At 35.9% G+C, this 27,001-nt stretch overlaps 1 protein-coding gene across 3 annotated transcripts; it reads left to right on the forward strand.

The window, feature by feature from the left end:
* Positions 1-24,768, forward strand: LOC132114461 (ral guanine nucleotide dissociation stimulator-like). 3 transcript variants are annotated; one of them, XM_059522592.1, is made up of 17 exons: positions 1-545; positions 16,261-16,565; positions 16,653-16,727; positions 17,007-17,200; positions 17,303-17,427; positions 17,901-18,116; positions 18,362-18,465; positions 18,741-18,825; positions 20,590-20,667; positions 20,878-20,964; positions 21,049-21,081; positions 21,346-21,467; positions 21,596-21,863; positions 22,136-22,216; positions 22,315-22,569; positions 22,663-22,777; positions 23,521-24,768. In XM_059522592.1, exons 1-17 carry the CDS (start codon positions 402-404, stop codon positions 23,694-23,696), a joined length of 2,463 nt encoding a protein of 820 aa, XP_059378575.1. In that variant the 5' UTR covers positions 1-401; the 3' UTR covers positions 23,697-24,768. The 3 variants fall into 3 exon arrangements, with proteins under 3 accessions (XP_059378575.1, XP_059378573.1, XP_059378574.1); XM_059522590.1 differs by lacking the exon at positions 1-545 and adding an exon at positions 3,694-4,079; XM_059522591.1 differs by lacking the exon at positions 1-545 and adding an exon at positions 8,905-9,217.
* The last annotated feature ends 2,233 nt before the right edge of the window (positions 24,769-27,001 follow it).

Here is a 27,001-nt window from a genome sequence, read left to right on the forward strand (position 1 = left end):
GGGAGAGACACTGTTCTGCAGAGATGCTGCATTTTAAAGCAAGATCTTCCTGCATACCTACGTTGCATGTATGGGTGTGGGTGTTTACATGGTTAGGAGACTGTTAGAGAGGGAGACAATGTGCAAAAGGAAGCACTGGGAGGAGGTCGAGTCATTCAGATTTCTTACCGTCTCCTGATGCGAGAGAAGTAGATGACAGCAGAGTGTTAGTGACAGCTGCAGCAAGTCCCTGTCTGTGCTGCATAACTAGTAAGGGAAAAATAAACACAGAGAGAGCCGAGTAGTTTTTGTGCGTGAAAGAGTACGCCTGTGCACTCACTCTGGAAAGGGAACGACTGAAAGGGAGAGAGGGAGTTGTGTATCAATGAGAGAGCAGACAGGGGGAACAGCATTCCCCTAATATGAAGCAGGCGTCTGGACAGCAGCCTGCACTCTCTCCATCGGGTAAGATGGAGCACAAATCTCTGTTCAGCCTGCATAAAGCCCTGGCTCAGCCTGTGAAGATGTGCATGTTCGATTTCCCTGTCTCCATCCTGGATGATCTGGTAAGAGAGAAACTGCAGTCGTTTGTTCTGATTCACCTGGTGCGAGCTGGTGTCTGTGTGTGCTTGTGTTTTCGTTTAGCATAAGTGTGTGCTTACCCTTTGGCTGTATTCTGCTGTTTTCATGCATGTTGGCTTAGAGCCAGTGAGGACTTTAAGTGACCGTCTTTCTTTTCTGGTAAAAGCATGTCAGTTCTTGCTGTTCCTCGTCATTAAATGTGTTACAACTAATTGATAACGGCGTCTGGAGTTAGTTGTGAATGTCTTGCACTCAATATTGAGCTGTACCTTTGGCATGCTGAACAGGATGTTGTTGCTATGCTGCCCGTGGCTGTTTTTTCTTTTCTTTTTTTCCTTGTTCTGTGGCACATTTCGTCCAGAGATGTTCAAAGATGATGTGTTACTTTTGCCAAGTGGCAAGTGTTTTTATGTGTCAGCAGTTCTGCAGTATGTGTCTAGGTTACTGAGACGTTCTTTATCGCATACTATATGTCCACTTCAGTACTGCACTGCAACTGCTTCAAGTTTTATGAGTCATCTTGAAAAAGATCTGATCCACTGTTAGTTCTGTGGGTTTTGTTTTGGATTTGTTTGAATAAATGTCAATGAAATGTTATAAAGAGCAACTGGGTTGATGACATGATGCTTAGTTTTGTCCACATATATTAATTCATTTAAAAATATGTAAAAATGCACTTCATACCACAGGGTGAGCATGTTTAAAATTTCTAAATTAAAATTCATCTTGATTTTTTTTTTTTTTTTTTTGAAGGGCAAAACGTACAACAACAATATACAATATATATATACATTTTTAATTATATATTTTATCATGATATTTATTCATTAATAAGCTGTGATATTTGAAAAAATGTGAAAGTTCTTATACTTTCTTAGAACATTTTTTAAATTAATTTACAACATTTTTAAATAATAATACAATTAATTTTCATATTTATTAATTGATAAGGCATATATTTTTGTAAAAAAAGGCTTTTTTAAATTTAATTTTGTACTTTAAGAAAAAATAACTTAGATGTGTTTGCTCAGAATGTAAGGAAAGTATTGCTTTTGTTATAGAATTAATTCAATGGAATTGAAACTTTTCTTAAAAATAGCATCTTTTTAAAGGTTTTTAACATGACTTGATTTTTTGAATATGTTTCCTTTTCTTTATTATGGACACTCTTATATGTCATTGACCAGTTCTTAACAAAGTCATCATTTGTGTCTCAGTGAACACCTTAAATATAGATTCCATTAATTTCAGATCTTAATAAACTCACTAAACTAAAGATTCATTCACATCAGTATACATTGCACACTACGTTTTCTTTTAATGATCATATAATCATTTCAACAGAGATAATTGGTTACAGTGTAATCAGATTCACTTGTATCTGTGTTACAGCCAGTAACTGTCTGTACTCATTTGTGACTGGACAGGGTTTTTGATATAGCTTCTTATTTGGCCTCAGTGGTGAGGAGAAAGCACTTTTAAATGCCAAGTTCTGAGTGTCAAAGCGCCTTAGAATCGCAATGAAGCTCCAGAGAATACAGCAGGGTAATAAACTGAGCCACAGAATGGTGTTTCTGTGGCACTCGAAAAAGGAAAGTATGTGAGCTCTCAGTGTGAAAAAGAATCTTACTACGTTGGGTCGGTGTTTTAAGTTCTTGATCTATTTTTTTAAAAAAGTGTTTGGTGACATTCAGCTATTGTTTTTGGTTGGGTTGCACTCCCGTATCATTATTTTAAGGCACATAGACATGCATTGACCAGGTCTGGCTCTTGAACATCAGTGTGTGTGCAGTCTGTGTTTGTGGGTCGGGTTTTTTGACAGTCCATACTGCAGCTTATTCTAGCCAAGAACTCTCAATTTAACTAATGGCATGGCAGTGTCTGCAAATGATTTGTGATAACTGTAAAAAACAAAACTGTCTAATAAGACCCAAAATAAGAGATTAATGACTGAGAATAAAGTACAGACAATATTTAGACTATTTCATTTACATAATTAGCTGAATAAACCATGGAAATCTTGTTACCTGTTATACCAAAAAAAACAAAAAAAAAACAAAAAAAAACTAACTAACAAACAAACCAATAAAACACCTCTAAACAGCCTTCAAAGTGTTGATGTTGTTAACCTGTGACGAACCCAGTGATTATTATGATTAAAATACATATTATTAAAAGGGTTCCTATGATGCGATTTAAATTTTTCCTTTTTCTTTGGAGTGTTACAAGCTCTTGGTGCATAAAGTTGCAAAGACTAAAGTCTCAAATCCAAAGAGATATTCTTTATCAAAGTTAAGACTCTGCCACGCCCCCTTAAAATGGCTCATTCAAACACGCCCCCACATGTGTAAGTCACTTTGTGGAAATATCTGCGTAATGACGCCGAAATGTTCATGCAAAGAAAGAAGCCATGGTTTCAGTAACTGCAGTTAGTGTTGTCAGGGAGTCTGTCTGTCATACAACTGTCAAGTTTGGGCTTGAACTGATTTTATTTATTTTGAGTGCTTGTAGTTTTCGGCCAATCACAATGCACTGGGTCAATTGGCCAATCAGAGCAGACTGCTCTTGTTGGAAGGGGGGACTTTGTAGAAAACGAAGTGTTTGAGAGAGGCGAGGCATAGAGGACCTACAATAATGTACAGTATTTGAAAAATAATGTGTTTTTGAACATTTAAGCATGCAACATATTCTATTACACCAAATACACAAAATAATGATCTTTAAAAAAGCATCATATGACCCCTTTAATTATTTCTTATCACCTTGAATTTGTTTTACATTGCTTGCAGAAGAACTGATTGTAAAAAAAAAAATTTATACAGTACCTGTGTGAAATCAGATTACTTCATATTAATCATATTGTAGTAAAAATTAATAGTAGTAAAAATTGATAAAATCTAAAATTATTTTTGTAATTGAGTAAAAGAACATACTTTGGTGGAGCTAGTATTATAAAAAGATATCAAAATGTAAAAAAATATATATATTTTTTTTACAATGACATCCTGGCTGTGAACACCAGAATTTGCTTTCACGTGGTTTTATTTTCTTGTTGCAACAGTTAGTTGTCACACAGGTTTTAGGGGTTTTCGATTGCTTCACTTTCAGTTTCATTTTGTGTGGGAATTCTACTGAATTCCCAGAGCAGCCTGTTTATCATAGCCCTTACAAATGATTTCACAGTAACCTTGAGCAAACGTTATAGTCTTCAGTGAGAGACAGTTGAGAGAGTGAGAGTGTTACGCCGTTCTCTGTGTATTGATACAGCTGTTTGAGTCCACACGTGTCGGACAGGGCCAGTGTTTTGAGGTCAGCGAATGGCAAAGGAGAATTTTGCACTTCGTATCTGTCAGAAGATTGAGGATCTCTTACACTACAAAGACTCAATCGAGAAGGTGATGTGTTGGAAAGACAGGATTGATCAACTTGTCCACCTGATACACTGGTGTGGCTTGGGTTGTGTGTTCACGAACGAAGCTCTGCACTGTGATTTAGATAGTTTAGAGGAAAGAAAACAGGTAAGAACCATTTATTTCCCGTAGTAGTCTGCAAATCTGTCTAGTTCATCTTTCCAGGTCTGGTTTTAACAGATCTAGTTATTTTAATGGAGTTAAAATGAACGTTTTATAATTACATTATTATGTTTATTAATATGTCATGCTGTTTGTAGTGTTATTAGGCAGGTTACTAATTTGTAGGATTATGTACAAAGGCTTTATACAAAATATTCAAGCTCCTGGAGCATGCAAAGTGTTTTCTTTTAAAAATAGTGGGCAAGTACTAGAGAAATCTGTTCAAGTCAGGACAAACTACAGTTTGACATTTCCTTAAGGTGGTAGTGTTTGTGTGTGGGTGTGAATGGATACCAATGAGTGACAAGCTGCTTCCTGCTCATTTTAAACCATTCTTGCCTGTGTTAGTATCTTTCAGGTGCTCTCCACAGCCTGAGAAGAGCATACCTTTTGATCTGTTTTTTTTGACATAGTAAAGCAAGAAAGAAAGGTTAAGAAGTCCAGTTTCCACACATTCTAATTCCAGAATTGATGCGATTTCGAAGCGTTTTGGTGTTGTAAGCACTTCAAAATCAATAAAACATTATTGATTGCTTTCCCTGATAAGTTACCACAATAATTGTGTATTTGCTGAAATTATGAGTGTGCAATAAAGAGAATTATTTTTTTTTTTTTTGCTGGCTCATTGCATTTGTATTTGAAGTTGTGTACTCTCAAAGTACAAGACCTTTCTCAGCATGACACAGGACTGTAAGAAGAGACTGGGTTCAGGGTGAACACTGTTTGCTAACATATGAGAACTCTGATGGTCTTGTTTCCCGATGGTAGGAAAGATAATAGAAAAGTTATTTGGCCCAGTTTAAGTGTCCTATGGAAAGGGGTTTACAGATTCTGTAATCACCTTGTTTTTATGTCTGGGCAAAAGGACAAAAGAGATAAAATGAAGCTTCTCCAAAGATTTATATACCATGCTGGTGCTGTTAGAGAAAAACAAGCTATTATCTATCAATCTCAGTAGAGAGCAGCACAAATAAAGGTTGTGCAATTGAAATCCAGCTGTGACAGAGATAGCCTTAGCCTAAGTATACATGTTACAGCAATCCCAAACTATTGGTGCCATGGGTAATTATTCCTGTTACAAAAATATTGCATGGACATTTAGTTATATATATATATATATATATATATACACACAGTACAGACCAAAGGTTTGGACACACCTCATTCAAAGAGTTATATTTATTTTCATGACTATGAAAATTGTAGATTCACACTGAAGGTATCAAGGGCTATGAATTAACACATGTGGAACTATATATGGAATTATATACATAACAAAAAAAGTGTGAAACAACTGAAAATATGTCATATTCTAGGTTCTTCAAAGTAGCCACCTTTTGCTTTGATTACTGCTTTGCACACTCTTGGCATTCTCTCGATGAGCTTCAAGAGGTAGTCACCTGAAATGGTCTTCCAACAGTCTTGAAGGAGTTCCCCGAGAGATGCTTAGCACTTGTTGGCCCTTTTGCCTTCTGTCTGTGGTCCAGCTCACCCCTAAACCATCTCGATTGGGTTCAGGTCGGGTGACTGTGGAGGCCAGGTCATCTGGCGCAGCACCCCATCACTCTCCTTCTTGGTCAAATAGCCCTTGATACCTTCAGTGTGAAATCTACAATTTTCATAGTCATGAAAATAAAGAAAACTCTTTGAATGAGAAGGTGTGTCCAAACTTTTGGTCTGTACTGTATTATATATATATATATATATATATATATATATATATATATATATATATATATATATATATATATATATACATATGGTGAATAGAAGTTGAAAAGAACAGGATTTCTTTGTAATATAAATACATTTTTGTTGTTGATTAAATAGTTTTTATTGTCACTTTGAATCAATTTAATGCAGCCTTGCAGAATAATAATAATAAAAAAAAAAATTAGAAATTTATGAATGGTAATAAATTAATGGTAAAGCAGAAAATGATGGGCTGTTATGTAATTATTGGTTAATTCTTAGGACAAAATGTTACTGAGAAAAGTACGAAATGTCTTAAGTGCAACATAACGTGACGCTAGTTCGCTAAAACTTACAGTATAAAATAACTCTGTGTGATCTCTCTACGTGACAGCCGAGCAAAACTAACAACTGTTTCAATTCAACTAGAGATCCCAGGGTTATTCTCATCCAGTTCAGTTTGTGCTGATTATGGCTGCAAATCTAACAGAAGTAACCAGTGGAAATATTAGTAAAAGCTTATGTGAATCCTAAATAAAGCTCAAAGTAATTGTAGCATAATTAAGATTAAGGTGCAAACATTTACAATTAGCTGGCTATTATTCATCCCAATAGTATCGCCAGTTTTGTACTTTATACTGAAACCTATGGGCCTGGCTGCTCTATTGAGTTTCTTATATTGTTTGCTTTGTTTCGTTAAAGGGCTCATGAACTGCCTTTTTTGTTATTTTGTCCTGTTCTCTGAGGTCCACTTAACAATAATTTAGAAGTAATGGGCTATTTTCTGACCTGTTTCGACCCCCTCATCAGAACGCTCTGTTTAAATAGGCGTGACAGACTGTAGACTCAGAAGTAAACGCCCACTGCTATGATTGGCTATCAGTTGTGTATGTATGACAGTCTTCATAGATGGACGTTGCTGTGATTTAGGTTAAAAATGCTTACCCAACAACCTGTAGACAAAGCAATAGTGACCACATAATAAAAACAGTTACTCACACTTGTATGGTGCAACATTACTGTCGGATTCAATATAGTCAACACAGCATGGTCTTTTAATTTTAATCTTTCAGAAAATCCTGCATTGAATTGTGCCTTGTTTATAAAGGAATCTTCTTTAAGATGAAGTGGAAGGACTGAGTTTTTACTGATGTGATCTGGAACTTCATTAAATACCAAGTTCTGTCATGAAACTCTAGATGGCGCAGGCTGATGGGTTCGTAATGTAAACTAATACTATTCTTAGCATTACATGACTTGTCACAAACTGATTGGTTTATGTTGCACACACAGCCAATGAGCTTGCTGCTTTACATTTCAGTGGCTGGTTAGCATTAGCTTGAGCATTACGCTTTCAGAGTTCCTCTGAAGCCCTCCACCTTCCCCAGCTCCACCTGTATAGATCTGCTACGGGTTATAATATAAACTATTTGTGCAGCAGTATGTCTTGAAAACTCACAGCATCATATCTACATATGTATTGGCAGTAGCAAGTTCCTGTACTTGCTTGCAGCATCAATAATCTACTAATACAGCAATAACCAACAGCAGCAGCAATTCAGCAGCAGAGTAGCCGATCTATTCCACCAACACCAAATACATTAACATTGTCATATCCATCACCATGTAAAAATCTCCCGAGAGTTGTCATGATAGAAATAAAGTTCATACACTCTTTCCTAATTTTGGGATCCGAAGGAAGGCAATGCAAAGACTTTTTTTCACAACTTGGCACTGCACAGCATCTTGTTGTCTTCAGAGCAACTTCTTCGTTAGGTTTCTTTATCGAGGTGGGGTTTAGCCACATTATTAAGTCATAAACTGACACATTCCACAACCTGTTGTTGCTGTGGTCTAAGTAGTTCTTAAACTGACAAGAAAGTTGTGAAACTTACAGGATATTTTTGTAGTACAATGACCTCAAGACAATGATATGTCAAAAGAAGGGAATTTTGATTTCTCAGTTCATGAACCCTTTAAGGTGTACTTTTATGTTTATGCTTTGTAAAGTGCCGCAAATACTGGCTATACATATTATCGTTGCTACCATAACCAGTAGTAAACAAATGCATGACATCGATGGCCATGGCCTGACATGGAGATATTTGCTCCATGGAGAATAAAATAGCCTTTTCTAAAAGACTGATCTCTCCTATATATATATATACTTAAGTGCACTTTTAAGTTAAGTAATATTTAGGATCTCCACAGCGTCCAGCACAGAGACTTTACATTTTCCTTCAGACAACTGTCCAGTCAGATTTCACGATATAATCATAATGGTTACCTCAGGGAAAACATAATCACCCCAAGAAGTTGCCTCACGCAGCTGCTGCTCTTTCGCGCTAAATAAATAAATAAATAAATAAATAAGTATTCCTCTGGATGGTTTTCCTAGGAGCTTTGCGTCAGTGTTGCAGTCATACTCCAAGAGTAAGTTACTAGTATTTTCCAGCAGAGGGCGCTATTAGTCTGCATTGATGACAGGGTCAGGGCATTGGGAAGATCATGCTTGAGTTGTTTGTTTTGTGGTAACTAGGCTTGTAGCTCAACAAGGTTGAGATTGAAACATGAATAATCTACATATATAGTTATTCATATACAGTGTAGCTTTCCAAAAGAAGGATGGATCAGGAAGAAAATGTATTAACATGAGTCGGTCTGGATGAAAAATCAAATTTGTTCCAATTTGATCTGTAGACAGTAGAAGAGTTAAATGCACTGATTATTATTGTTTGTTTTTGTTGTTGTTGTTGCTTTAAATTATTGATACACTTAAATTTATTTGAGCAAATCCTTTTTATTCACAAATACCATTAATGTTTAAGCCGTAAATTCAATAATGAATCATCATTTTAATTACCGCCACATACTTATTTCAGCTACATTTGTTTATTTATAGCACATGAAGTTATAATCAAGGGATTAAAAGTGATATTTTTAGTAGCTCACAACAGAGTTCCCAGGAGCTTGACGTCACGATTAGTCATAAAATGGGCGGGGCCACGTGTGTGCTCTGGGAGAATGACTGAGCTCGCGCAAACGGGCGGGGCCTAGCAGCTCAGGGTATTCCCTTCACCCAAACTGATGCAGACAAGCACTCGTTCTTACTACAGCAGAAGTCTGGATGACAGAATATGGAGTTCGCTATAAAATAGAACTAATACATCGTAAACAGAAGTGACAGTCTTTCAGTAATGGTGTACATTACGGGGTTACAGTCGGACGCCCTTGGTGTCAAACCCACGTCCCTGGACGAGCTTTTTGAATCTAGCACATGGAAAATTAAAAACATTTGGGATGGGGTGAAGCTGGAGATCGCAGCCGGAGATGGATGCCCTGTGGTCTTAAATAGCTTTACGCATTTGGACCCTGATCTGCCTGTGCTTGAGGTAATATACAGATTTAAACATGATTCTTTTCATTTTCATTTTTGTAGGTGTGTATGTATAGCCTACATACATACATACATACATACACACGTAGATAGATAACCTAACTCTTAAAACTTTATAATAAATTAAATATTATAAATATATTAGAAATGTCATTTCATTAAGTTAAAATTAACTAAATGAATAAATAAATAAATATGAATATATATATATATATATATATATATATATATATATATATATATATATATATATATATATATATATATTTATTATATTGTGTGTATTTCTGCTTTGTAATTCATGTTTATGATATATAAGTATCTATTTTTTTAATAGATTTTAGGTTTCTTCCCGTTTTTTCTAGACATTTTTCAGCATGCTGTGTCATTGTGTAGTGTTTCTCTCTTTTGTAGAAAACTTGCCACTTAGAAACTTTCAAATAAGAAAGAAAGATTTCCAATACCTTTGCTCATCTGCAGCTTCAGTTACAAATTCTTCTGACTTTATATGATCTTTGTCTTGTATTTTTATTTAAACTGCCAAGACGGCTCAGAAGCTGCATCTGATGCTGCATGTATATGTCAAGACAGAATAAATGCATTTACAGAAATCTTTTATTCTCGATGGCCTACCTGAAGTAAAGCAAAAATCCACCATGATCTTGGCAAGAGCGTCACACTCTGTTTTCCTCTTATTCACTCTGTCTCCAACTTTCCCCTTTCTAAATTCTCCCCAAAAAGGGCAGTGGAAATAAAAGTCAAATGATAATCCTCTCCCCTTCAGGTATTAAATTAAAACACAGGTTCAGGATGATTTAGTTAAGGACGTGGAAAGAAATGCTTTAATATGGAATTCATAATCTGGGAATTTTGCTGACCTGTTAATCCGATGTTACTGGTGTTGTTATTTCTAGAGTTTGTTTATGATGAGATTTCCCACAGCAGTGTAGATATGTCAGCTGATAATGAATGATTTTATTTGAGAACCTCTTATACGTGACAATGCATTTACTTGTCAGATGTGATGAAAGACTTTCATTATTGATTTCCTATTCATGACTTCTAAAGCTATCCAGTGCAAAATGTTTCTCTTGGTTGTTTTTGAACACAAGTTTTATTAGTTTTGTCACCATGGCAGTCACACTTTTTTAGGGTTTATAGGTTGTTATTCTAAACTTGTGATATCTGACTCTGGTTTGTGAACAATATGTTCTCTTTTTATCTTGCATTTTAATGCCAACAGTACATTGTTGTGACTTAAACAGCAGTTCACACCAAATCTTGTTTACGGCGTATAAGCTTTAATCCAGTCACGCGCAAAAAGAAGGTTCCAGTGTGTCACCAGCTGCTAACCTGCACTGGACTAAATCTAATCAGCTCTGATTGCACAATTAGTGATGGTTAAATCTCCCATTCCACCCAGCACAGCACTAGAGCCCTTCTCCTTTGTGGGTGCTCTTTGTTTTTTTTCCTCATTACAGAGATCATAATTTATTTTCCAACAATTTTAATGTGAAAATGTTTGACTTATCTACCTACAAACGTCTAAAAAGTTGGTTATTGTAACCATGAGTGACGGATGGAGTTGCAAGTAACTTTGCTGTAAATTTACTTTCTTATCTCTTTGCCTCCCATCCTCTTTCATTTAAGTGACACATAAAAGGCACTGCAGGCACTTATCTCTGCTTCTAGTGATGCAAGCCACAGATGGCTTGGCAAGAGCTCAGACTTGGTTACATCAGCCCTGAAGACCTAAACCAAATCAAACAGATGGAAAAGTCCTCTTGTATAATGGATCATTACAAACTCGCTACATAGATCAGCTAATCTCTTAACGTAACAGCTGAATAAACATAAAGAATCCAGTGTAAGGTCTTGAGGAAGTAAGAGCACTTTAATGCTGCGTTATTGTCAGAAACAGACCACTTGTAGCAAAGTGGTTGGGGAAATTGTACCAATCAAATTACGTAAAAGAGTGAATGGTAGTTTGTTTACTCCAAAATGTGTTTGCACATTAGCTTGACCAACTTGAAAAATACCATTTGTAGCTTGATTTGAGCAACAGAATCTAATTTTGCTCATTTTCATGTTTCATATTTTGTTATCTTCTTGGCAGGTTAAAGAATAGATTAATAAGTTAATAAGTTAATACTTATAGAAAATTGCTTCTGAGGCATATATCCAAGATGGCTGTTAAGTGACTTGCCTTAAAGATCCTTTGAATAAGTAAATAAATAAAGCAATTTTTAAATATGGTCCAAGATACTGTGAGCCTTTGGTACATAAGATATTTTTGTAAAATATTTTTGTAGAAACCATTTTTTGATCAATAGAAATTTCAAAAGAAGCCTATTTATTTGAAATAGAAATCATTCTTATAAACGTCAGTTCAATCACTGAATAACTGAATAAAAGTGAACAGAACTTACTGATCCAAACATCACTATTGTTAAGGTATGCTTTGATTGTTTACCAGTGAACAAAGGTCAGAGAATTCACTGGCACTTTTGTCACTGGCTTTTCTCTTTAATACATTTTGTCATTGTTCTCCTGTGTTTGTTAAAAGTGTTTACAAATTCTGCATTTCTCTAAAAGAGGCCTTTGTGTGATAGATTGAATTCAGAATGTCATAATGGCTGAGCATTGTGTAATGAGGAGGACAGACAGGGGTTACATTGACACACACAGAGATGTTTTTGTCGTGAAAGATCTCTTGAATGGAAAGAGAGGGATGAGAGGGAGGAATAGTGGGATGGTGATGAAGAGAAAACATGGATGTGAGAGGCAGGAAAGGGGAAAGTGGCAGAGTGAAAAGGCAAGAATAGGTAGGTGAGCACTGATGTAATTAAAATACTGTACAAGGCGTAAAATACAAATACTCAGTACACCATTGTTAAATCAGGTTTGTTAGCTTAAATTTAGAAAAGCAGCTCAACTGGTAGAGGCCTAGGTCATGAGTTCAGTTCCCAGGGAGCACACATACTGATCAAATGGCTAGCTTGAATGCACTGTAAATCACTTTGAATAAATGGTCTACAAAATAAATATGTGTAAGAGAAAAAGTGGTTCACCAAAAATGAAAATTCATCATTTATTATTTATATGAAAAAAGGTTTCACCTTTTGTGTTCCAAACAAAAAATAATAAAAAAATATACACTTTGTTTACATGTGGTTTTTCATATAGAATGTATATACCCTTATGAAACAAAAATATATTGCAGTATATTGGAAAATATCATATATTGCAATATATTGAAAGTGGCAATCATTTGTATATTTTGCAATATATTATGTAATATATGTATCATCAATATATTATTAAATGTATTCAAATATATAATATTTTAGAAAATAAAAAGGGAAATTAATATATTACAATATATCACAATATATTTTAAGAAATATATTGGTAAATATATTTTCCTTTCGTAAGGGTACAAATGCACTTCTGCAATGTGCAGAAATGATCTGCTCTCAGAATAATACCATACATCCCTTGTTTTTACATCTGCAATATACCAGAGCCAGACAACAACCACTCAGCATTTCTAAGCTGCACTGCGGCAAAGTCTGGTAAATCTTTTTTCCAGGGCATATGTGGGAGAATTCCTTCCTTAGCTCTACTAATCTCATTCTGAAGTGCTGGAGCAGATTTCACAAAAACCTTGGCACAACCATAACACAGGCCAAATAAGTGACAGCAGCATCCAGTTATTAACAACATCCAAGCCAGGAAAATGCTGATAAAGCCTTTTATCAAATGATAATTATTATAGCTCGGTGCTTTTTTCCATTGTTTTGGTGAAAGCTGATGCTCCTTAAAAACAGCAATATTACAAAATATATATTTTTAATTAATTATATTAATTATTTATAAATTTCTAAAGTTTTTTGGCAAATTTTCTGTAGCCATTACTCTAGTTTGCTTGATCAGATTATCCTTCAAAAATCATTCTGATTTGGTGCACAAAACAGTTTATTGTGGAAACCATGATACAGTTTTTCAGGATTGTTTGAGAAAGTTCAAAAGAACAACATTCATTTGAAATAGACTTTTTTTGTAACAACGTAGAAGCCTTTATAATCTTTTGACATTCAATGTAAAAGGCATTAATTTCTTTAAAAAGAAATCCCAAACTTTCTAATGCCATTTTATTTAAAGAATAAACCTGGTGTTTCAATATTTCACATTGTGTGGTATTTTTATGCTGACTGTCACGTCATTTGTGTAAATCTTGCATACTTTGAACTCAATAAGCCTGGTTTGAATTCAGATGTTTTGTTATATATAAATGTTTTGTCATAGCTTTGTGTCCTACCCAGCCAAGGCAATAAAAGCAAACATGTGCTGAGGTATTTAGGCAATGTTATGACACATAATAAAAATATGAATGAATGCTAGCCTTTTGAAGCCAGGCTTTTAATGATCATTAGGAGGACAAACAGATTGATCACTGCTGCTTCAAATTCATTTCATCTGAACTCATCTATTTACTTTCTCATTTTATATTCTTACAACAGCAAAGGTTGTTCATTCAGGGTGTGTCCTTGCATTTCAGATGCACTATTTTTCAATTTTATGCCAGACAGACACCTTTAACTTTTTAGCAGCTCCAGCTCCAGCACATTCACACAACACTTTCCTATGATTACAAACAGCATTTTTAAACATTTAACTTGACAAGAAATGTCTTGTGTGAGTAGTTATGTCATGTCAAGTTAAAATCTTTGTGTGATAGATTGAATTCAGAATGTCATAATGGCTGAGCATTGTGTAACGAGGAGGACAGACAGGGGTTACATTGACACACACAGAGATGTTTTTGTCGTGAAAGATCTCTTGAATGGAAAGAGAGGGATGAGAGGGAGGAATAGTGGGATGGTGATGAAGAGAAAATATGAATGTGAGAGGCAGGAAAGGGGAAAGTGAGTGAAATCATAGCCAAGTTAAAATCATAGCCTGTTGATGTTTAAGTCTATTTTTAACATATTTACTCTTGTTTTTTCTTGATTGTTTCATAATGTGAATAAGTAAAAAGAGGACACATAATAGGTTTTGTTTAAACCATCTTTAAACCTCTCCCTGATTTTAACTGGAACAAATTCTGCATTGTTTTTGTGTTCTCTTAACATTGTTTGTGAAGGATGCAGCTGTTTAGGAAGCTGTTAGGCAGTATATTTTCAGCACTCTTGGTCTTTTCACAGGAAACCCTGTGCCTTTAGTGGATCAGAGGCAGTCGAGGGGTTCACAGAGCAGAGTTTGAGGAGTGTTCAATGCGTTCTGTTATAATTTGGCTTTTTTGTGAATTTGATCACCTCATACAATATTTTAAGCAAGTGTATTTAGGTAAAGTGCAAAACTGTGATTAGTGAGAAACAATATTCTTTCACCATATAAACATTTGTCATGCTTTCTTTGGCAGTATGTAGTTGTGAGGTGGATTTTCCCTCAGAAAGTACAGCTGAGTGTAGGTTTTGTGTCTCTGTTTTGAAATGTCAGATGTCAAAGACAGACCTTTATGGTGCCCCTGTGTTGTGTAAGGGCCGGTCTATTTTTTCTCTCTCTCTTTTTTTCAGGTCTCTGTGGCTGATCCACTGTTGCCCACTAGCTCTAAACTGAGTCAGAGGTGCTTTCCAAAGTGTGCGAGAATTCACTTTTTGATTTGTTTTATTGTTTTGCTGAAGTGGTCTACTTCCCCTTTTCATTATTTTTTTATTTACATAAACCAAGTTTACTATAATATAATATAATATAATATAATATAATATAATATAATATAATATAATATAATATAATATAATATAATATAATATAATATAATATAATATAATATAATATAATATAATATAATATAATATAATATAATATAATATAATATAATATAATATAATATAATAATGGCTGCCCATCCAGGGGCTTTCCTTGCCTACAGCCTTAGATTGATTGATAATATAGAACACCCTCCTCTACTTTTTAGTTCTTTATTTACTTTATTCTTTAAGTTCATCTTTGAATATAATCGAAAATGTCCAAATACTCTGAGATTGCCATCGCCGTCATTGATTGTAATCATCAGAGGGAAATTGTCTCGCATGTAGACGACATCTAACATCTTGTGTGTTTTACAGGTTTGTGCAAAATTCTGAAAGCGAAGGAAGGGTTGTTCCTTTTTATCCCATTGATGCAAAATGCCACAGCAGTGATATTTAACAGAAATAGTGCGTGCTTGTGTGTATGTTTCCATAGCTACTCCTGATCAGAGCCGTGGGGTTGGGTTATCTGTGTAAGCAGTCATCTCCTGTAGAGAAGGCTGTTCTAATGACCATGCACTGACTCACACCCACACGATTGGCTCGCTGCCTGAGGCAAAGCTCATGGTCACTTCCCACAGTTCCCTCAGAGTTCCCTCTTACTTTCCATAATGACGTCAGGAACAGTACTTGAGTTAGTAGCCTTTTGCAAATTACTGAGTGCAGAGTTTATAACTTAGCATTATGTATGAGGACCCCACTGAATGAAAGTATAAAGTTATATTCTTAGTTTTTATGACCATTGATGTCAATCTTTGTTGGTCGAAGAGAGAATGTAGACCATTTGTCATTAGCACAATAAATCACAGGAGGCACATACAGTATTTTTGCAGTGACACTGAGAACCAAAAACGCTTGCATCATGCTTCATCCATGTCAGTAGGTGTCAGTATAAATGAGCATATTATAGCATCAAATCAGCATATTAGAATGATTTCTGAAGGATCATGAGACACTGAAGACTGGAGTAATGGTTGCTGAAAATCCAGCTTTGCATCACAGGAATAAATAACATTTTAAAATATATAAAAATATAAAACTTTATTTAATTTTTTTTCAGTGTGTTTGATTAAATAAATGCATCCTCCTTGGTGAGCAAAATATTTGAAAACATCCCAAATATCTTACCGACCCCAAAGGGTTGAAAGGTTGTATGTGTTGTAATGAAAGAAAATGCCTAATGAATATAACGACTAGAATACTCAACCCTTCTCTTTATCTGTAGAGCTCAGTTCAGGAGATTGGAGAGGAGGTAGAAGACGGGGCCATCTATACCATCACACTCCGAAAGGTGCAGCTCCACCAGACGGCTAGTAAGGGGCAGCGATGGCTGGGTGTGGAGACCGACTCTGCCCTCAGTTTGTACGAGACATGCAAGGGCCGGACCATTAAGGCTGGCACACTGGAGAAACTGGTGGAGTACATGGTTTCAGCTTTCAAAGGGAAGGACTATACATACGTCACTATTTTTCTCTGCACCTACCGAGCTTTTGCCACCACCAAACAAGTGCTGGACCTGCTGCTTAACAGGTAAACAAGCCATCATCCTCAAGTACTTTCGGAAATATAAATTCATTTACTATAATGTTGCTTAAAATAAATTTTTATCTATCTTAGGTATGCCAAACTGCATGATCAGCCAGTTTCAGGCAAGCCAAAACTCTCTCCAGAGGACTACATAGAGCTTAAAAAGTAAGCATTTACATTGTTCAGCTAAACCAAATAAATTTAGCTGCTGTTAAAAGTTGAGAGTTTGTGAATTTTAACCATTTAGATATAGTTTTGTTGATATTGTTCATAAAGTATATCGGATGATGTTGGACATTTAATTATGCATTGTGTCATTTGTTTCTAATTTTATATGTATACTACTTTTAATTCATCAAATCATGACTTAAAGGTAATAATTGGCTTTTTGATATTGCACAGAATTTTAGTATTGATGCATCCATGTTTTAATGTGCATGGCAGTACTGTCTCATCTATCCTGGGTGCTTGGCTGGATCAGTACTCTGAGGATTTCTGGAGCCCTCCAGACCACGAATGCCTGCAGAGCCTCATATCTTACTTGCAACTTAACTTCTCTGGATCGGACCTGGAGAGACGAGCCCATAACCTGCTGGAACACTTTCAGCATCGGCAGCAGACTGAGGTTGAGCTTGAAGGTACTGATGATAAAGTAACCCATTGAATCTCGTATTAAAGGCTAAACAACTGAGAAGTAGTTTTCTAAATTGACTGTTTGACGACTTGTCTCTTCTCGGCAGGTGATCTGTGCACCTGCCCCTTTGCTACACCGGAGGAGAGCAGCTTGGATGATGAATTCTCCCCCTCACACTTCACATCATTCAGTCCTGCCCTAGTTGCTGAGCAGTTAACAGTTATGGATGCGGTAAGGGATCAAGAAATCGTCAGTCTTTCCTAATGGCAGAAGTTTCAAGTAATCTAGTGGTTGAGGATTGAAGCTGGTGGTTAGAAAGTTGGCTGCAAAGGGGTAAAAAAACTGGAGAGAGAATAAGGACCATCCTGCAACTCAAGGTGCTTAACCCAATGTTTTATGGGGCCTGTTTATGCACAAAGTATATGCTATTCAGCATCTTTTGGTACATTTGAAGCATTTCAAGATTAAGGTCAGCTGAGAGAATTAAACCTGAGAAAATGATTTCCTTAAGTCATTACATGCCATGAATGTAAATAAAGTTGTCCTGCAAAACATTCTCAAGGCTCAAATCAAATTAAACAGGTGAATACATACTGTTAAAAAAATGTATAGCCTGAATGCAATGAAAGTCACTTTGGAAAAAAGCATCTGCTAAATGCATAAAATGTAAAAATGAATGCAACTGAACTCTTTGTTTTTCATAGGAGCTGTTTAAGAGGGTTGTTCCCTACCATTGTTTGGGTGGCATATGGTCCCAGCGGGATAAGAAGGGCAAAGAGCACCTGGCACCCACCATCCGTGCCACTGTTGCTCAGTTCAACAGTGTGACCAACTGTGTGATTGCCACCTGCTTGGATAACAGGTCTCTCAGACCCTTTCAAAGAGCGAAGCGCATTGAACACTGGATAGAAGTGGCCAGGGTGAGGCACCATTTTAACAGTGGTTTTGTCGTGGGATATAGTCAAGAGGCACAAGAATGAAAATGACTCATTGGAAAAATCTCTCAAAACAACTAGCTACCAAATATAAATGCTTTGTAACACTCACAGCACCTAGCAATCTCATAGCAATGCCTTGCTGTTTTATATACAGGGTATTATTGTATCCTCAAGCAGTCCATAAGTGTTATAATTCATGAACATCTGTTTGTTTGTCTTGACATTAGAAATGCCGTATCCTGAAGAGCTTCTCCTCTCTGAAAGCCATCCTGTCGGCCTTGCAGAGTAATGCCATCCACAGACTGAAGAGAACCTGGGATGATGTGTCCCGGTAGGAGTTTGAATGGATGATTATACAGAGTCAACGAAAATATTTAGCATTACCATTAGTCACTGCTTAATATTAAAATTCTTTGTGCTACCTGCTTATATGTTCAGTCATAAAAACCTCTAGTTAAAGCTCAACCTTCTTTATGAAAGACTTTAATTATAGTGGGGCATTTGGTGATAGGGGAGCAGAAAAGTTTTAATGGTAATTAATTACAGTTTTTGGATTTCACATAGATGCAACAGATTATGACTCAACTGATTTCCTTCTGCTTGCAGGGAAAGCTATCGCACTTTCCAGGAGCTGTCTGAAATTTTCTCAGATGACAATAATTATTCCCTCTGCAGAGAGCTTCTCATTAAGGTGAGTAAAAGAATTGTTAAAGGGGTCTACGTATGTTTTGTTCACAATTGTTGCCAAAAATCTGCTTTCACAACAAAGTAATTCCCTGAAATGCATCTTAACTATTCCAAGTGGGTGAAATTTCACCCCGAAATGAATAGATAAAAATAGTAATGAACTAAACAGCCACACTTGTTATAATATATTACTGTTTCGATCTGTTTACTATTTGCAATGGTTACTATTTACTATTCTAATCGTATGATTTATGGTTAATTATACTGAAGCCAGTTTGATCAGTTTGACCCTCAAACATCACAATAATTATTAATAGTATATGGAACTTACAACAATAAAAAAAACCTACACAATAGTTTTGTCCTTGTTTTATAGTTTTATTTTTAAAAGATCATAACAATCGATTCAGTGATATCTTGACCACTGAACTAGGAAATGTTTCTATTTCAAAAATCTGGCCACATTATAAGTCACATGTTCAAACAACCTGCATTTTTCAAATTTCTAAAAGTGCACTATAAGCCACCAACGTATGCTGTATATTTTGTTGGTGGAAGACAGGATGTGGTTATATCAGACTGTCATCCACAGTAAAGCTCAGTGACTTAACCAGTGTTTTCATTGCCTGTAAAAACATGTTTCCATAGCAGCCACAGTGTATGTTGAGTACAGCTTCAGATGCCTTTGTTGCACTTTTCACTAGTTGGCAATGGCATGCTTCAGCATTTTATAGATGTCTTGAAAAGAATCCATTTATGATAAAGGCATCATGAAAATTTGAACAGAGTGAGTTTTGAACAGTTATTTTTTACTCAGCTCTGCGATTAGTCTTTCATGTTGTGTAAGATAAGACTTGTTTTCAGAGAATATACCTTTATTTTTTTATGTACTTTTAAAAATTAGAATGATTTTGTCAGGATCATGTGACACCGACTGCTGAAAAATCCAGTTTTTGGCATCACAGCAATAAATTAAAATATTAGATTAAATATTACAGTGTTTTTACTATATTTTTGATCAGATAAATGCAGCAGCAGAAGAGACTTCACTCAAAAACATAAAAAATATTTTTATATAACCCTAAACTCATTCATTCATTTTCTGAAAATCAGTATTACGGAACTTTTAACTTATAATCAAGTAAATTAATCTTGTTTTAAGATAAATTTATCTTGTATGGTTAGAAGAATTGACTGTTGTGGCAACCTGACGTTCCATGGCACACAAATGTGACTCAGGGAGTGTGAAGATTAAAAATAGGTTCAGTCGTGTTGATGTTATCTAAAAATCTTCACCGCAGAAGTAACTTTCGGGACTTGTCTTGAAAATAGCTGTCCCACGACAGAAGAAAACCAAGCATGATAAAAGCTTTCCTTTACGTACATTCAACATTAGAGAGCAAACTAGAGCAGAACATCGTAAAGTATCCTTGGTATGTGTGCTGGGGCCAAGAAACAAAACAGTTGCTGCAATTCATTATGAGGGAATTCCTGGGATGAGGTCATAGGCCTTATGTATGGCCAGATAAACGCCCCTCCTAATTACCTAAGGGCTTCTCCAGGGAGTTGGCTGGCACTATCACTAAACACCATACAGTCAAACACCACGTTCATTCTGCGTCATGGTATATCATGAAAGTGCAGTCTTTAGATTCCACTTTGACAGCGTTTATCTCCCTGCAACGTATACTGCTGCTAATACAGCATCAGTGTAAATGCTTTCCCTTTTGAAACCCAAAATGATGATTTGAAACTGATGTCTCCACAGGAGGGCACCTCCAAATCTGCCATCGTCGAGATTAACCACAAAGGTGCCCAGAGAAGACCCCAGCAGCAAACAGACATGGTATGTAAAAGAATAAATGTCACAAAATGTCAGTTGAACTTGATATTTATTGAGCAACAGTGCCCTCTTATGGTCAAAACGGGTCAGGTATTCCATTTGTAGCTCTCGCAAGAAGCTGTCCTCAATGGAAATGCAAACTGTCTGTATTTTACCTAATTTAAATTGTAAACCATATGTTTATTTATTTTTCTTCTTCTTTCTGCTGTTTAGGGCATTGTACAGGGAACTATTCCATACCTTGGCACTTTTCTGACAGATCTAGTCATGTTAGATACTGCAATGAAAGACCATCTTGAGGTGAGAGCTCAGTGAGGCTTTAATATTTCAGTAATTAGAAAATATTTCTTTGGTTCTCACAAAATATACATATACATTTTTTAGGTTGGGCTGATCAACTTTGAGAAGAGAAGGAAGGTGAGTCGCAGAGTATTACGATATTGTTGGAATCAATTCATTTTTTTTTTCACTTAATGAATGATAAAACATTGATAGCCAATCAGAATCCACCATGATCTCACATATTTAAAGCAGCAGATGACAAAACTGTGCACATTTATAATAAACAGACTGTTATTGCCTTTTTGTGTAGGCACTAATATAGTTATCTTTATAGTTACTGTTCTTGGCTTTAAGTAAATGCTTCTAAATGAAGTATATAATTTTTGTTTCTTTGTTTAGGAATTTGAAGTGATCGCTCAGATCAAGCTGCTGCAACTGACCTGCAATTATTACAGCTTCACCAAAAACCAGCGCTTCATTGAATGGTTCAAGAGGGTGGAGAGACTTACAGAGACTAAGAGGTGAGAAAGACAAAAGCAAATATGGACATGAAGGACATGAAAACAAATGATTTGAGAGAGATATGCTAGAGATTATAATGTAAGATTTTTTATGTATTTAATATCTATGATGACTTTTTCTGTTTCAGCTACTCTATGTCCTGTGATATCGAGCCGCCAACTGAGTCAGTGTGCAAAAAGAACGGGGGCATCATCAAATGCATGAGCGAAGAGTCTGGTTACAGCAGCGCAGGGACATCACAGTATAAGTCCTTTGAGCAGCTGCGCTTAAGCCAGTTCAAAGACAGCTTCAAAGATGGAGCAGATTCCCTCAGCCTCACCTCAGTGGGATCCAGCTCAGACGCAGAGGAGACAAGTCTCAGTCTGCTCAACTCCCCAGAATCAGGAAGTCAAAGAGTAAGAGTTTATTTACAGACCTAATAGTATGCTTAGCAGACATTGTTGAGATTTTAAACTCTTTCGTTGTTGGCAGTAATACACTATATACCAGTTCCATATCTGTTATTGGTCAAGATTATATTGACTGATGTTGGATCTTAAATTGTTCTTAAATGTAATGCTATCAATATGTAAATTCACCAAAAATTAAAATGTATTTATTTATTATAATTTATATATATATATACGTAGTGACTCTGTATTAACCTGACTACTGAATCTTTCTCCAGACATCTTTCTCCACACCAACTATGAAAGATTCTACATCAGCCTCCGATGCAGGGGATCTTGCGTCTGATTCCTCTTCTAAGGTATTCGCATTTTCTTGAACATTTTTGTCATTTAAATTGAATTATAATAGTTGCTTTTATAAGCTTTAAACATATTAATTTATGTCTGTATTTTCCAGCTCTGGGAGTCCTCCACTCCTTCATCCTTGGAGGCCTCTGGATCAGGCTTGGGCTGTAGCAGCTCCACCTCCTCTTCTTCGTCCTCAGTCTCTGCCTCTACAGGGAAGACCTTCCATTTTCACAAACGGTCTGTCTCTGGTGTCTCTGACTACTCGTCCCTCTCCCTGCCACTGTACAACCAGCAGATAAACGACTGCTGCATCATCAGAGTCAGCCTTGACGAAGACAACGGCAACATGTACAAGAGCATCCTGGTGAGTGAGAGACATTCACGAGATGGACAGAGATATATAATGATGAAAAGTTGGTGTGGTAGTAGTAAAATTAATCTTGATGGTTTTTTGCAGGTCACTAGCCAGGACAAAACCCCTGGTGTCATTAGGAAAGCCATAGTCAAACACAACCTGGACGATGACAAGTCAGAAGACTATGAGCTGTTACAGAGGGTCTCCAAGCATAAAGGTACAAACCTGAAATATCAAAGTGCTCGTTCTTTTTATGTTTATATCGGTACATTATCAGTTACTGGCAGATATTAGAGATTTATCAGTATCTGATGCTTTTTTGGATATTTAATATTTATTTCCACTATTGTTATGTTTAAATTGCCTTAGCCATTATCTATAGTTCTCTTTAAGTTAAGCTTAAAATCTTCACCAGTTATTTAATAAAAAAAATCATAATATACATTATAATGTTGTGATGCTGTAAATTCACTTAAAATCATTGGCTTTTTTATTTGTTTGGTCTAATTTGTTTGACATTTCAATATCAGCTATTTATCAGTTATCAGCCATAAAAAGAAAATAATTATTATCAGTTAATCAGCTTCAGCCAAAATTCTATTATTAGTGCATCCCTATTTTTTTTTTTAAACACCAATAGCCTTTCATTTATATAACAGTCTGCCAAAATATTGATTTGCTATTGCTAGAGGATGTCGGTTGGTATTTATTGGACAATAAATGTCTTTTATAGATATTCATTTTTTTGTAGAGTTTCCAGGAAAAATAAAGGCTGTCGTTTTAAATGTGTGTATCAGATAAAGGTTTAGTCACCTTTTTGGTGTGCATCTGAATTTAAATGGAGTACACAAGGACTAAAAGCATAAAGAACTTCAGTTCTGAGTTTGATGATATTTTCAATTCCAAATTAAGCTTGTTGATATTTCTAACTTTCATTTTTCTTTTTTTTTTACTCCACAGAACTTAAAATCCCAGATAATGGAAATGTTTTCTATGCCATGGACTCATCTGCCAACTATGACTTCTTGCTGAGAAAGCGTGGCGCCCCCAAAACCTGCCGCTCGAAGAGCTCCCCGAGCCTGACTCTACCACGCATGAAGCAGAAAGGGTTCAAAATTCCCAAGGGCTTCTTCTGAAAGTGCTTTGCCAAGTTCAGCAAGCCTGAAGCTGTTGGAGATTACCAAGAGTTACTTTATTACTCCCCCAGTATTATCTGGATCTTTAATCTGATGGATTTGGTGCATTTTAGAGCTGCTTGTTTCTTGCAGGAAGATGTCCCTGTGTTTCCTGTCCCTACAGACTATGTGATAGGCACAGGAGGACCACTGTGGTACTTACAAGGTTTGCCTTAAGACTGCACATAAAAGGCACACTGCGTATGAGAAGCATTTACCAATGCAGTCAGTCATGCATGAGCACACTAATCAAAGACATTTCAAGCACTTTAGAAAGGTCCTGAAAGCAGGAGAGCAGTTTGGAGAACTGATGTGGTCCTTTTCAAATTCTAAGTGGATTTTCTATTGATTCATCTTCAAACAGACTCTCAGGTAGCAGAATTTGCTATCACAGTCTCATGGTATAGTATTACATGTACAGTACAAACTTTGTAAAGTGTATAGGCCTTTGTTTGCTTTTTGCTCTTTTACATGAATGTTTTGACTGTTGATGCTGCCAGTTTAGCTTGCCTGTTTTCCTGTAACTGATCACAGACTGAAACTAGCCTTTCAGGCAATAATCTGATTGCTCAAGACTGAAAGATTCTCATTTGACTGCTAAGTGACTTGGTCACATTTGAGCATGAGGAGATAACATGTCTGCGCTGCAGGATTTACACTGTTATTTATGGTTATTAAATAATCATAAATAATATAATTTGTGCTTATTAGTGAATATAAAATGTAAATGTTGTCATCTATGTCTTTGAATTAAATAAATGCCAAAGCCGTTCTCTTTTATTTGCAGCTGGCCTCTCTCTGTGTTTCACGTTATAGATCGCTGTGACTGTAGAGAAAGGCTTTTTTGTACCAAACACTGTGAGTGGCTTCACCCTGCTAAGCCTTTTTGCATTGTGAATTATATCCATGAGTGCTTTCTTACCATGTGGTCTAATATGATGAGCAGAATATTTGAGGGGATGTTGTTCCTATCAGGAGAGATTTCAGATGTCTTTATTCAGCCAGAGGGGTGTGTGTGTGTGTGTGTGTGTGTGTTTGAAGAATTTATATTGTAATACAATTAAAGAAATACACCAAGCATCGGTTGTATTCTGCTACTATGCTAGCTATATAGCCAAACTGGAACAAAATATAGATTGTGCTTAATTTATGAATTAATTTATGAAAACATGCCAGTAGTGATTTCACTGTTAAAAATGTCTTCTTGACAAACCTGCTGTCAGGAAACTATGACCTTTAAGTGAAATATTCCTAACTATGGCTTGACACTCAACACATGTGCCATATCCAGACTTCATTTTGTAATTGTTTTTGTCCCCTTTTTAGCCTTTTGTATGTCTGAATCTAACTCTGGCTGTTAATGTCAGAGTTTGAATTTTGAATACCAGGTTTATTTATTTATAAGTGTGTAATTGTTTTATTTATAATTTTGTTGTTGTGAAGATCATTAATAAATGCACCTTTGTATGTACAAACAAGCACTACATTTTTAAGAACTTACAAATAAAAGTAGGGGCACTGAGACCCCAGTACTTGATGCTTCTTGATGTGGTTTTTGATTTCACCTCCACAAGCCCCATGTCAAACAATATTGCTGTTACAGTTTTTTACAATCACTTTGTTACTATTTTCAGAACACTGATGTCATTTTTCACAACTCTAGACACAAAACTCACAACCAATGATCAAAATGCACATTTTTCAAAACTCTAGCCCTTTTCTCAATTGCTTGGATACAATACACATAAAACTTAGATCATTTGTTCATTCAACAAAAATCACCTGTTCAATATGACACAACTAAACATCAAAGTGCTACTATTTCAAAAGGCAATTCAGACATTACATTTCAAATGAGTGTCTATTCATTTCCTTACAATGATCTAACTATCAATTGATACAACTGCTCAAAATGATAAGTAACTGTTGCATTACTCTTAGTATGGAAACACACAAACAATCTTCCATGTTTACTGTAAATCATGAACGTTTCAAGATAACGAGATTCATTGTCACCAATTAGCGCGGAGCATGAACCAATTAGATTACAATATCCATGGATGTAGCCTAATATTTTATCATAATGCTTCATCAGACACTGTGTCTATGGCCCCAAATACTGTACCACCTTTTCAGACTATTTACAGTATTGACAGTACTTTTGTGACCAGGCCAAATAGTGGAGGCAGAGGCAGAATTCTAACTGACCAACAAGAGCAGGCTGTGGTCGATTTGGTTCGGGCCAGAAATGATATTCGCCTTACAGAAATTCACCAGCATATCTTGGACAATGAAGACATGTTCAACAATGTGGGATCCATAAGTTTGCCGACTATTGCACGCATACTAAAAAGGCACCAGGTATCTATAAAACAACTATACCGTGTGCCTTTCGAAAGAAATGCAGACAGAGTGAAGCAAATGAGGACTTAGTATGTTCAGGTAAGTTCAGTTTCAAGATGGTTGTTGTAAAAACATTCCCAAAAATTCTACATGGTACAGTAATCTCTAAATCTCTTTCTAAAATGTATTTTTAGAGGGTGACGGAGCTGGATGCTGATGATGACCATCACAAATTCATATATTTGGATGAGGCAGGTTTTAATCTGGCCAAGACAAGGAGGAGAGGTCAGAATTTCATTGGCCAGCGGGAAACCATCCAAGTACCTGGACAACGTGCGGCTAACATTACCATGTGTGCGGCTATATCAGAAGATGGTGTGGTGGGTTTCAATTTCATAGCTAATTATTTTTGCTTTGATTCAAATAATCCTATGTTGTAATTGTACAGTACTGTAGTGTTTTGCATCAATATATTACAAACTTTGTTCAATGATTCCACTGTGTCTGTAGTATTCTCTCTACTACTGCAGTACTTTTACAGAGATGTATTTACTGTACATGTAAAACCATAATGAAACCTGTATCACCTATTTTGTTCTACAATATTTAATGATTGTACGAACAATGACACAGTGAAACTATCGGTTGCTTGTGTGTGGGTGATCTATAGTTATGTTTCAATGGTATTTCACAGTAAAGTTGTGTTTTGAACCAATGATTGTGCAAGTGCAAGATTTCTTTAAAGATGTGAATCCACAAGGCAATGTTTTGAACATTAGACAGCCTGTGTTACAAGTGATAACCGTTTTGAGTTTTGTGTCTAGAGTTGTGAAAAATGACATCAAGGTTCTGAAAATAGTAGCAAAGTGATTGTAAAAAACTGTAAAAACAATAATTTATAAATGAACATAGATATTAATTCA

Source organism: Carassius carassius, chromosome 34 (assembly GCF_963082965.1).
Source record: "Carassius carassius chromosome 34, fCarCar2.1, whole genome shotgun sequence".
NCBI lineage: Eukaryota > Metazoa > Chordata > Actinopteri > Cypriniformes > Cyprinidae > Carassius > Carassius carassius.